The following is a 14,010-nucleotide window of genomic DNA, read 5'->3' on the forward strand; positions in this document are numbered from 1 at the left end:
ATATTGTGGTACTTTATTCAATGTTGTAGTTTTCATTTGCTTGTACCTCAAACTACTTTTTCTGGAATTTTCTGTCAATTCCTTGTGAATTTATGTGGTCCTTCGTAGATCTGTATTTTCAACTACTGTTTCTTACGTTTACAGGACAATGAACTCTGGGAAAGAAATCGAATGCTAACAAGTGGTGTTGTACAGTCTGTTGACGTGGACGAAGATTTTGATGAAGAAAACATAGACCGAGTTCATTTACTGGTGCACAACATTGTACCTCCATTCCTTGATGGCCGTATTGTTTTTACAAAACAACCAGAGCCAGTAGTTCCAGTGAAGGTAAGTAAATAGAACACAGTACTGTAATAACCGGTGTGTATGGGTGTTGAATAAAGCAGGTAACTTTTTTTTAGTGTCATTTATTAATAGTAAATTGAATGATATTTAAAAATGACTTCGGCTACTCCCTATTATTATGAAAAATTAAAATATTATGTGGAAGATAATAGTGTCAAGGATAACAGCCCAGAAAACAAAGCAGTATACACACATACATACATATGTAAATTTCTTGTAAAAATCTGACATGATTTCCAAATTTATTCAGGCACCATTAATTTTGGAGCCAGATTTTTCGAAATTATTAAACTATTACAGATCGTGCATGAAGTGCAGATATAAGTTTCCTTTAATTAAACTAGGAAACGTTTGTGATTGTTCCCTGCCCTATCAAATATCTTGTCAACAAATATTTTTGTCTATTTAAAGGTTGGCATGACTTGTCATGGTTCTTTGCTGTCACAATATAAATTGACAATTCATCAGTGCAACTGTTTTGTCCTGGACTGGTTGATCCCTCCACAAATACAATAAGAAGTCAAAACGTTGCGACCAACTGATTAATAGCATGTTGGTCTAATATTGGAATGCAGTACGGGAACAGTCCTGTGTGGCTAGGCTTCAACAAGTCCTTGGCAGGTTTTCAGAGGTATGTGGCACTAGATGTCTATTCACAGGTCACACACTTTCCATAAATTAGAGGCCAGTGGTCTGTGGGTGCAGAGCTGGCACTAGGTAGCACCCCATATGTGTTCAATCAGGCAGATTGAGAGGCTAGGCCAATAACATGAGTACACTGTGGACGATCCTCAAACCACCATAGCCCAATTATTGCTTTTTGACAAAGACATGAAGGTATGCAGGTGGTCTGTAGTAGTGTTCCCGTAGCCTGCATGCGTCATTGTCCATTTTATTACTACCGCATGTCACACAAAGCCCAGGTAAATGTCTCTTGTAGCATAATATTACACCAACCAGACTCCATCTGTGGCAAACTGCATATCTTAGGGAGCCATTCGCCTGTGTATCAGGACACAATCATCGACCTGACGCGACGAGAAATGTGATTTATTGGATCCAGTGACGTGTCTCCATTGATCAGAGTCTGAGCTCAGGTATGAGCTCCATTGCATTTGTAACTCGTTGGGTCAACATGGTAACACCTACTGCTGCAGAGTCCCATGTTCAAAAGCGTGTGCCGAATGGTGTTCTCCAAAACAGTTGTGGCCGCACCAGTATTGTACTATGTCATCAGATTTACCACAGATTGCCACCTATTGTACTTCACAGATTGGGCAAGCTACTAACACCTGTGATCTGTGCTTGATGTCCTTCAACCACTTTCCATACATTCTCATGACAGTAGCACACAAACAACCACTCAGCTTCACTGTTTCTGAGATGCTTATTCCCAGATGCCAGGCCAAAACAATGTGCCCTGTGTCAAAATCACTTACGTTAGTGGATTTCCCCATTTGCAGCTGTATCATCACTAGAATGATTCTCCATTTGTCTCTGCTCTGCTTACATACTTTCCTTTCCACGTTACGTGTCATCCAGTCTCGTGACAAGCAGCAGTCATAATGTTTCAGCACAACAGTATATCTTTCGTAGTGCTCATGATTTACACAGTTGGTTGTAAAACGTATATTTAAGAAAACCTTGCAATTGCAAATAACAATGAAAAGTAGGGTACACAGTAGCTGATAAAAGTTATCTATATAGGCAGCCTGACAGAGCGTGATTAAAGCATAACCAAAAGAATGTCCAGGGAGAGTAAAACAGTTCAGGACTGTAAACTGTAGATCATTTAAACAAAAAAGAGTGCCCAGTGATTGGAAGAAGGCACAGGTCACACACATCTACAAGAAGGGTAGCAGAAGTGATCCACAAAACCCTGTTTTTTAGGTTTCACATTTGTTGGCTTTGTCAACTGAAAAACAGACTATCACATTACAACCTAACCACATCCTCATAATTCATGACATGCTCAGGAAAAAAGCAGTAAAATATTTGTGAAGGATAAACTGCTACTCACCACAAAGATGACACATTGAGTTGCAGACAGGTTCAACGAAAAGACTGTTGTACATTGAGCTTTCAGCTAAAGCCTCCTTCAGAAAGGAAACATACTGGAAACACACCTCACACACATATGATCACTATCTTCATCAGCTACAGCCAGAATGCAACTGCGTTGAACAGAAGCAGCAATCTGTAGTAGCAGAGAGATAGCAGAGTATGGATGTGGGAAGAGAAGTGAGTGCTGCCTAGCTGAGCATGCAGGGACTAGGTGGGGCAGGACAAGGGTGCCAGGCTGTGGGGCAAGGACGGGCCTCTTGAATACGGGTAACCTCACACACTATAGTGTGGCACATGGAGCTTTCTCAGTGATTGACCTTTCCATTTGCAGACATTGTGTTCTCCCAACCACCCATTGGAGAGTTCACGATCACCTGTGTCCCTCCCTCAGCATCATTCCTGTGGATGCCTACCCAGACGTGCTCTCAACAGTGTTGACTGGGGTGCTTTAGCCTCTGCTCTCACCCTTGACTCCTCAAAACACGGAGACATCAATGAGGCAGTCCAGAATACAGCAAAAGCCATTCTTTCTGTAGCTGATTTGGCTATCCCCTGTTCCTCGGGCCCTCCCTGATGAAAGACATTACCTGGGTGGTTGTCATCAATCGCAGAGGCCATTAGAGATTGTAGGTGGGCTCTCCAGCACCGTAAGTGGCACCCATCAATGGAGTACCTCACTGTGTTTAAATGGCTCCAGACACGGGTCCACCACATAGTAAAATGACAGAAAGAAGAATGTTGGTAATGGTATGTTTCAGCCGTCAGGCCACGTACCTCCCATTCACAGGTTTGGACAAAGATGGTACTATCTACACTGACTCAGACATCATCGCCGAATATTTTGCTCTGCATTATGCTCGAGCCTCTGTGTCTGTGAATTATCAACTTGCCTTTTGTGTCCTAAAATAGCGTGGGGAGCAAAAGTAGCTGTCTGTAACTATACACCATCTGGAGCCATATAACGCTCCATTCAGCAAGTGGGAATTTCTCAGTGTTCTAGTCCTCTGTACTGACTCAGCCCAGGGCCAGATCATATCAACAACCAAATGATCAAGCAGAAGTCAGTGAATTGTCAATTTCATATCCTTGCCATCTTTAACAGCATCTGGAGCGAGGGCCAGTTCCCATTGCAGTGGCAAGGAAGCATCATCATCCCAGTACTGAAAGCAAGTAAGCACTCTCTAGGGATGGACAGTTATCACCCAGCTAGTCTCACCATTGTTCTCTGTGCATTGCTCGAATGGATGGTAAACCGTCTGTTGTGTTGGCTCCTTGAGTCTCTGGGTCTTCTGGCTCTGTCTGAGGGCGATGGTTTCACCAAGGCCATTCCAATACTGATAACCTGGTTTACCTTAAGTCTGCCATCCAAACAACTTTTGCTCGATGTCAACAACTTGTAGCCATCTTCTTCGACATGCAAAAGGATTATTACGCCACATGGCGACACCACATCCTTGCTATCTTGCACAAATTGGGTCTCTGCAATCTGCTCTCAATTTTTATGCAGAACTTCCTGTTGTACTTCACTTTCTGGGTTCTAGTTGGTGCTCAGTACTCCCCATATCCAAGAGAATGGGGTCCTACAGGGCTCATACTGAGTGTCTCTCTCTTACTGGTAGCAAATCAATTGGCTAGTAGCAGCTGTGGGGTCCTCGTATCACCCCTCCTTGTATACTGATGATGTTATAACCTTTAATCACCAATAATTGCGTGGATATTCAACCACACTCACTTAGAAACAATAGCTAGTTACATGATAACAACTCAGTATCTCTTATTCGACTGCCGTGCCATGACATGCTGCCGGCGCCGTTCGTAGCTAGGTGGCGCTCCCGTGCTCAGCCGAGTTGCGGAGCACCTCTATCGCCGTTTGCGTGTACTGTCGTGGCGGCACTGTTAAAATGTTGTGGCACTGTCACAACACTTTCCCCCTTGGGAAAAAAAAAAAAAAAAAAAAAAAAAAAACACTCACTTCCTTGGAGACATGGACAGTGCGGAGACATCCATGGCCTCTTGTGAGGCCCCGAGAAGATCCCACGGAGAGACATGAGAGTATGGTCGAAAATGTCCAGGTCGGAAGCTCGTGCGTGGAATGTGCCTCCTGGACGAGATGATGGGTGAAAACTCCGGAGAGCAGCATCCATAGATGTCGTGGACCTGGGGGTGTGACCCAGCAAGATGGGTCCCGGAGAAGGCGGCATCGCGACTGGGGCTGGTTCCGGCGTACTCGGAAGCAGTAGCGACGTCGGCTGCATCAACACGTACGGTAGATTGGCAGCAGCAACAGGACTGGCTTCTCGGGCTGGTGGAGGCGAAGGAAGGTGCGGTGGCACCGGTGTGGCTACCACTCGTGGGCGCATCTGGTCGTAATGGCGAACAACCATGCCGTCGTCCGTACGTATTTCACAAAGCCGGCGGCCACGAAGAGCCTTGACTGCCCCTGGAATCCATTTAGGGCGAGATCCATACCCTCGTGCCCACACGTCGGCGCCCACCGAGTATTTTTCCGCACTAGGGGACACAGCACAAGGCCTGACAAGGTGAAGCAGATGCAGTAGAGTGCGCGGTTGGCGGCCATGCAAGAGTTCAGCAGGGCTGCGATCACTCAGAGGCGTGAAGCGATAAGAACTCAGAAATTGCAGCAGAGCGTAATCTGTGGAAAAAACACTAAGGAATTTTTTCATCTGGCTTTTGAAAGTGCGGACAAGGCGCTCGACCTCCCCATTCGATTGCGGATGGAAGGGCGGTGCTGTAACAAGATGAATCCCTTGTCCAGTACAAAAATCACGGAAGGCCTGCGAAGAGAACTGAGGGACATTGTCCGTGATGATCGTGGATGGAAGACCTTCTAGCGCAAAGATTTTGGACAAAGCCAGCGTCATTGCCGCAGTGTTGGGCGACGGACATCGAACAACAAACGGAAACTTCGAGAAGGCGTCAATCAACAGTAGCCGATAAGTACTGAGGAAGGGGCCGGCAAAGTCAGCGTGCACCCGTTCCCATGGCTGCGCCGGATCAGGCCTCGGAGAGGGCATTGTACGAGGTGCAGCCAGTTGTTGAGCACACTGACCACACGCAGCAACCATGTGGGCGATGTCCGAATCAATACCGGGCCAATAAACGTGCCTGCGGGCCAGGGACTTAGTCCGAGAAATACCCCAATGACCTTCATGCAACAGTTTGAGAACATCTTTGCGAAGAGAGGCTGGCACCACGACCCGTGGAGATGTGCCATCTGTGGCCAGAAGAACAGCACCATCACGAACAGACAGACGAAGGCACAAGGCATGGTAGTTGCGAAGGGGATCCGATGCCCAGCCATTGGTCCTGTCCAGCCAACCCCGTTGAACAAAACCAATCACCTGACGCAGGACCAGGTCCCGCGCAGTAGCCGATGCGACCTGTGAACCTGTAAGTGGAAAACCCTCGACCGCACGACGTTCTTCCTCATCAACGTGGAAACAGAGTAGTTCATCACGATCGAAAACCGGGTCGGTGCCCATCGGCAATCGCGACAATGCGTCAGCGTTGGCGTGCTGGGCCGTGGGGCGATAGTGAATCTCATAGTGAAAACGAGACAAGTATAAGGCCCAACATTGCAGGCATTGAGCTGCCTTATCCGGAAGCAACGCCAATGGGCTGAACAGAGAGACCAGCAGCTTGTGGTCGGTGATGAGGTGAAACTTAGAACCATACAAAAAAACGCTGAACTTTTTTAGAGCGTAAATGATAGCGAGCGCCTCCTTTTCGATTTGAGAGTAACGCCGTTGCGCATCGTTGAGGGTCTTGGAAGCATAGGCGATGGGTCGTTCCGACCCATCCTCATACCGATGGGCGAGAACAGCCCCTAGGCCATACTGTGACACGTCAGTCACCAGAACCAAGTGCTGGCCTGGACGGAATGTGGCAAGACAAGGCGCCGACTGCAAATGAGCCTTTAGGCGGACAAAAGCCTGCTCACACTCGTCGGACCAACAGAAAGGGACGTTTTTGCGTAACAGCTGATGCAGAGGATGAGCTACCGCCACCGCGGATGGAATGAATTTGTGATAATAAGCAATCTTGCCTAGAAACGCCTGAAGTTCTTTGACCGTAGACGGCCGGGGTAGAGCGTTAATGGCCGCAACGTGCTGACGTAGAGGACGTATACCCTCACGGGACAAGTGGAAACCAAGATACACAATGGAGGGTTGGAAGAACTGTGACTTGTCCAGATTGCACCTCAACCCAGCCGAATGCAACCCCGAAACAGTGAACGCAAATTGTGAAGGTGCTCCTCAGTGGAGGCCCCCGTGACAACAATGTCATCCAGATAGTTTATGCAGCCAGGAACGGAAGCCGTGAGCTGTTCCAAAAACTGCTGAAAAATGGCCGGCGCGCTAGCGACGCCAAAAGGTAACCACTGGTACTGATACAACCCACAAGGAGTGTTGATGACGAGAAATTCCTTGGAAGAAGCATCCAACGGCAACTGATGGTACGCCTCCGATAAGTCAAGTTTGGAAAAGAATTGGCCCGCAGCGAGCTTGGTAAATAACTCCTCAGGACGGGGAAGAGGATAAGTGTCAATGAGGCTCTGAGCGTTGACAGTGGCTTTAAAATCACCACACAATCGCAGACTCCCGTTTGGTTTAGAAACCACCACGATTGGCAATGCCCATTCGCTGGAGGTAACAGGAAGGAGAATCCCTGAAGCTGTTAACCTGTCTATCTCAGCCTTGACAGGTGCACGCAACGCCACCGGAATAGGGCGTGCCCGGAAAAACTTAGGGCGAGCTGTAGGCTTAAGAGTAATGTGGGCTTCAAAATCCTTGGCACAACCCAGACCAGCAGAGAACATGGACGAGAATTCAGAACACAATCCATCCAGCTGTTGATAGGGAATATCCTCAGATATGAGGTGCACATCATCATCCATGGAGAACCCGAACAACTGGAAAGCATCATAACCGAACAGGTTTTCAGTGCCCGCATGATCCACCACATAAAACGCGAGGGGCCTAACAACAGACTTGTAGGCAGTGGAAGCATCAAACTGGCCAATGATAGGAATTTTCTGTTTATTATAAGTTCTCAGATTTCGCGTAACTGGAGACAAGGGAGGGGAGCCCAACTCCAAATACGTGCGAGAATTAATGAGAGTTACTGCAGAGCCAGTGTCCACTTGCATGCGAATGTCTTTATCCAGAACACGAACAGTAACAAACAACTTATTTGTTTGAGAAAGCACACAGTTAACATCCATGTCCGATGCCTCGTCCTCGTCGACAGGAACTTTAGGGGACTGACACACAGAAGCAATGTGGACTTTTTCCCTACATGAATTACACGTGGCCCAACGTTTTGGACACGCGGCCCTGTCATGCTGTACGAAACAACGTGGACAAGAAGGAAGTGCCGAACGAACCTGCTTCTGTGGTTGCTGTTTTCGCTGCGAGCGTTGTGGCCCAACGCGACGTTGTTTACGCGAGTGAACCGCCGCCACAGAAAGTTGACTGTACAGCGCCTACATCACACCACGCGTCTATTAGCGCACCAGCAGCGTGAGACACTTCAAAGGATTGAGCGATGCTTAGAACTTCCGACAGCGACGGGTTTGGCAGTTGTAGGGCACGTTGCCGAACTTCTTTATCGGGAGCAAGCCGTAGAATAGCATCCCTAATCATTGAATCAGCATAAGACTCATGATGAGTGTCCGTGACAAACTGACACTTCCTACTCAGACCATGTAGTTCCGCCGCCCAAGCCCGGTAAGATTGATGGGGCTGTTTACAACACTGGTAGAACGCCACGCGGGCGGCAACGACGTGGGTGTTTTTTCGGTAATAGTTAGACAATAAGTAACACATTTCTTGGAAGGACAGAGAGGCAGGTTCCTGCAGAGGGGCTAACTGAGATAGCAGCTGATAGATCCGTGGGGAAATCCAAGATAGAAATAACGACTTACACATAGGAGCGTCGGCCACACCGAAAGCCAAGAAATGTTGCCGCAAACGCTTCTCATAATCCTCCCAGTCTTCAGCGGCCTCGTCATAAGGAGGGAATGGAGGCGGAGAAGAGGAAGACAGACGATGAGTAAGCGACGTCGACAACGCCTGAATAGCAGCCATCAGCTGTGTTTGTTGTGCCTGAATAGCAGCCGTCAGCTGTGTTTGTTGTTCAATGAGCGCTTGCATAAGCTGTTCCATGTCTGCCCCGTCACGAACACACAAATCCACAACACAGTGAAAATATCCGACCTTGTCGCCTAAAAGTGTTATAACCTTTAATCACCAATAATTGCGTGGATATTCAACCACACTCACTTAGAAACAATAGCTGGTTACATGATAACAACTCAGTATCTCTTATTCGACTGCCGTGCCGTGACATGCGGCCGGCGCCGTTCGTAGCTAGGTGGCGCTCCCGCGCTCAGCCGAGTTGCGGAGCGCCTCTATCGCCGTTTGCGCGTACTGTCGTGGTGGCACTGTTAAATGTCGTGGCACAGTCACAACAGATGACTTCTGGGTGAAACTGAACTTCGACTGCAAAGTGCTGTACAAGAGGTGCAGGCATGGCCTCTCACCCATGGCTTTCTGTTTTCAGCTGCCAAGACTCATGTCATGCACTTCTGGTGATGTCCTACCATTCACCCACAACCAGAGCTTTACCTCGACAACCAACTACTCAATATGGCAGAGACATAGCGCTTTTTAGGACTGGTTTTCGATTCTTGGTTGATGTGAATTCCCAGTCTTCTCAAGCTTAAGCGAAAGTGCTTAGTATATTTTGCTGCCTGAGTAACACCAACTGGGGTGTAGATTGCACTACCCTTCTGTTGCTGTACAAATCCCTGATATAATTCCACCTTGATTGTGGGAGTCTGGCATACGGTTCAGCGTTGCCCTCAGTATTATGGATACTGGATCCGATAAACCACTGCAGGGTTGAACTTGCGACAGGAGCCTTTTGATCTAGCCCTGTGAACAGCTTACTCATGGAGGCTGCAGTCCCTCCTCACTGATCAAGTGCCAACAGCAGCTTGTCAACTATGCTACCCATGTTCACATCTCTCCTAAGCATCTGAGCTACCGTCTTCTTTCCAAACATGGGAATCAATCTCGCAATAGTGGCCCAGATCAGAGATTACAATCCAATCCGTTTTCGGTCCTCCTCTCTTAACTGCAGTTGTTTCCTCTTCCACCTCTCCTCCAGACCCAGTCACGTACACCTCCATGGTGCATCCCTCAGCCACAGCTTTGTCTTGATCTATCACAAGATCCGAAAGAATAGGTTCCTCTTGAAGCCCTCCCCTACCAATTCTTATCCATCTGTGGTGCATCCCTGCGTTCAGAAGTAATCTATACTGGCTGCTGGTCATGTAGGCTTTGCTTATACTCATGTGGGACACACTGTGCTGTGCTCCTTGTTTTATGGCAGTAGTGTTTTCACTACAGAGATGGTAGCCATCTCTTGTGCTCCTGAATATATCCGTTCCTGCACTGGTGGGTTCTTTCTCATCTACAGTGATTCCCTGAGCTGTTTGCAAGCTCTCCACCGGTGTTATCCTCGCCATTTCTTGTTCATTGCTATCCAGTATGCCCTTGAACAATGGGGAAGCTCAGTGGCTGTTATCTCGACCCTGGGCTGCATCGGGATCCCAGGATAAGGATAGCCTGGCAAAACTGGCTACCTGTAAACCAATTCTTGAGATCAGTGTTCCAGAAACAGACCTCCAATCTTTATCACACCATCAATTTTTAGGAATCTGGATACGGAATGGCTCACTCTGACTTCACCAAATAAACTGCGGATGATAAAGGAGACAATGAATCTATGAAGGTCCTCCACACAGGCCTCCCACAAGGATTCTACCAACCTTTGCTGGCTCTGCATCGGCCATACATGGCTGATTCATGATCATCTCCTCTGTCACAAGGACCGACTCCACTATCATTGTGGTCACCGTTTGATGGTGGTCCATGTTTTGCTGGAATGTCTCAACGTGCGGCAGACTCTTTAGAGCTCCCTGACTCGTTACCCCTGGTGTCAGGAGACAATGCCTCAGCAGCTGACTTCATTTAACATTTTATTCTTGAATGGGGCTTTTACTACTCTAATTAATGAAGGGTCACTTACTCCATTAACGGGTTGGCAAAATACTCTGTTGCCTCTCTGCCCAGACTGGACTGCAGCTGTCTGGGCTTAGTGGTCCAGTCCAGTCCAGTCCTCACCCTACCTGCTCTTTTACTCTTCTTCCACCCCCCCTCCCCTTCTCCCCTCCCCTCTTGCGTTCATCTCTTGTCTCTCGGTGATTCTCTTGCCCTGTTCATATAGCTAATCTTTCCTAGGCAACTGATGAGTGATGTACCTCTGGTAAGTGGCAGGGGTGGGGGGGATGTATGTCCCCTAATTGCACTCTGCTTTCAGGGGCTTCTGGCTGCTCTCTAGATGGGGCACATAGCCTGCCTTTCTTCCTCTCTCTCGTTTTCTTCTTTTTGTCCACTCTCTCGCCTTCGTTGACCTTTCATAGACCTTGGGGTTTTCTTCTCCTGGGTTTTGTGCAGTAGGCTATCTCTGATCTACAGTCTTGTAGACCTGTCTGTTCGAGGGAAATAGACTGATTACACAGTAGTTTGGTCCCTTTAATCATCCAACCAACCAATCATAATAATGTTGATATTCCAACCTGGACTTTCCATTATTTGGAGTTAATCATCTCATTTCTTTAGCATCTAACCTATTCATTGTATCTTCTTATAAACTACATTTTGTGTTTTGCTAACGGGTGCAAAGACAAATGAGTTTTATTGTAGTCCAATGTGCAAACATGATAAATATAGTTATCCATTCCAGAAACCTGACTCTTACATTCAGTCAGCAACACTGGATGTTTACCCTTGTGCTTTATTGATAGTCCTACTTTACACTAATCTTGCCAGGAGTTACAGCTTTTTAAGTTGAGTGGTAAGTTGGTTGAAATGAATGTAGTTCATGGTATTGCCATTATCTTTTCAAATTAATACTTCCACTGTTCTTCTGTTGTTTAGCACCTTTTTTTGACTGGATACAGAGAACATTGAGTGAATGTAGGACTTATGTTGGGATGCCTACACTTTAGCCGTCACTCATCATTGTACCAGTGGATTTAAATATTTTCTCATCCCCTGGTACGCTGTATTTGCAGATTTGTTTGTTGAACTACCATAATTTTTTGTTGCAAAAATTGTTCAGTCACGCATCCAGCACTTTTTCTGTAGGTTATTCTTCTGCCATTAATATGCTGACTGCTCAGCAGTAAAGTCCATGCAGAACGTTGTGGCCAGTAGGTGCACAGACAGCAGGGCACGCTTGGGGATAGTGATAGTGGTGGCGGTTGCAGGTGATACAGCGTAAATGCGGAACACTGAGGGGAAGCGCCATTCTAAACAGAAACCTACATCACATCTTTTGTAAATATTAAGTGGACGCACTCCACACCCACATTTTAATGGTAGAAAGATCTGTTATCTCTGCTTTGGTTAGCTTTGAAACAGAATTCTGCTGAAAATGCAGTGATTTATTTTTGCCTGACTTGTTAACCCTTTTTAACTTTCAGAGAAGCATCATGAGTGACAAATTTTGAATAAAACCTACAAGTTTCTGTGGTTACTGTGTTAAAATTTGCTTGTTTTTGCCAAAATACAGTGGAGTTTGCACAGCCTTACCTCACTAACATATTGTGCAGACACAGTTGTGAGGGATTCTGAAGCAGTTATTTATTAAGTTTATTAAATTAGGAACTGGGGAGAAATAAGGCCAGTAGCTTATGAAAAAGCACATCCTCAGTACTAAAAAACATGTAATGTCTCCACTTATGTTGTTCCAAACCCCATAGCATTTCCCATTTCCTCAGCTGTTGATGGCCCTTAAAAATTACATTCTTTCATCAAAAAAGTCTGTAGTTAGTGGAATAACATGGTAGATAACAAGAGTGCTATGTGAGATGATTTTTCTCAAGATTGGTGACAGACACCTCTACCCAAACCTTAAAAAAAATTCAATATGTTAGCTTAATTTTGTATGCAGCAGCATATTATGTAATATGCCACAAATGCAAAATCATAGCGACCTCTATTTTTCACTGCAAACTTTTCCGAATTTCGTGCAGTGCCTTACTTACACGTAAATATCACAATAACTGTGACCATTAATGAAATTATGGGCACATCATAGTGAACCTGACGTATAAAGTTATAAGTAAAGCAGAAATGAAATTTTTTTACCAAATAGTTTCTGTAAAATCGTTTGAGAAAGATTGCAGGGCGTGCGCCGTGATTTTACCATCGCTGACTGGCTGAAAGCTGGTAAACACTTGTTGGCCTCGCTTTCCGAACAAATGAATGAACTTGCCCAGCGCATTTGATGAAAGATGGTCACTGCACATCAGCCACCATATCCTGCACAGATTCCACCCTCTTCTATGCATTTCTCAGTGTGACCTATTGCTGCTTTTGTATTTGAATTTAATTTTGCAGCAGTAGGTCACAAAGTAAGCAAGCTTCGTGAGAAAGAAATGAATAAAGATAAGTTTAGATCTAAATATACAATAAATGATGCAAAAACACTAAAATCTATAAATAACGAACTGAAAAACAACCAATCCATAGTTGTGAAGTCAGATAAAAGCAATACATTAGTTGTGATGAAAGAAAAAAAAATACATAAACAATACCAATGAATTTTTTGCTGCTAATAATATTCAGCACATTGAAAAAGACCCAATCAAACAATTTCAAATTAAATTAAGGAACAATTAAAGAACACACATTTCCTATTGACAGAAACTGAAAAGAAATACCTTACATACATGAATCCAGAAGCACCACACCTAAGAGCATAGCCAAAAATACACAAAGATGGAAATCCAATATGTCCCGTGGTCAACTCTATAAATAGCCCAGCATACAAACTGTCACAAAAACTGAATAACATACTGATGAAAAATTATACATATGAAACAACATATTCCATAAAAAACAGCATGATACTAGCTAAAGAACTAAGTATCAGAATGCTCCCCCAAGATGTGCAGTTTATATCACGTGACATCACCAACCTTTACTCAAACATACCCATACAACAAGCTCTAAAGGTAATACAAAAGAACCTTATGCAACACAAGAAACTTTCATACACAGAGATTGTTGAATTTATGGAACTCCTTCAGCTAACCCTAAGTTACAACTACTTTACCTTTAGTAACAACATTTATAAACAACCAGATGGCCTAGCAATGGTACCATAGCTGACATATGCATAAATCATTTATAACAAAAATTATTTGACAGCCAAGAACATTGCCTAAAGAAAATAGAATTTTTAGGAGATATGTAGATGACACACTACTGTTAGTGAAAGGGGATACCAAAGACATCACAGACATTTTAAATTATTTTAATAATCTACGTGAGAAAATCAAATTTACAGTGGAACATGAGCAAAATAAAAGCATCAACTTTCTGGACCTAAATATTACAAGGCATAACAACACATGCACATTCAAAATTTATAGGAAAAACCCAATGACTGACACGACAATCCCTGCAACCTCATGTCACCCAAATATCCATAAACAGG

The 14,010-nt window shown here is 45.2% G+C and overlaps 1 protein-coding gene across 1 annotated transcript in view; it reads left to right on the plus strand.

Moving 5' to 3' along the window:
- LOC126440349 (pre-mRNA-splicing factor ATP-dependent RNA helicase PRP16-like) overlaps positions 1 to 14,010 on the plus strand; it is a 183,608-nt gene that overhangs the window by 23,500 nt on the left and 146,098 nt on the right. The window contains exon 7 of the mRNA XM_050090637.1: positions 145 to 330. Coding sequence (XP_049946594.1) covers positions 145 to 330 — 186 coding nt within the window. The remainder of the gene's footprint in view (positions 1 to 144; positions 331 to 14,010) is intronic.

Source organism: Schistocerca serialis, unplaced genomic scaffold (genome assembly GCF_023864345.2).
Source record: "Schistocerca serialis cubense isolate TAMUIC-IGC-003099 unplaced genomic scaffold, iqSchSeri2.2 HiC_scaffold_1362, whole genome shotgun sequence".
NCBI classification, from domain to species: Eukaryota; Metazoa; Arthropoda; class Insecta; order Orthoptera; family Acrididae; genus Schistocerca; species Schistocerca serialis.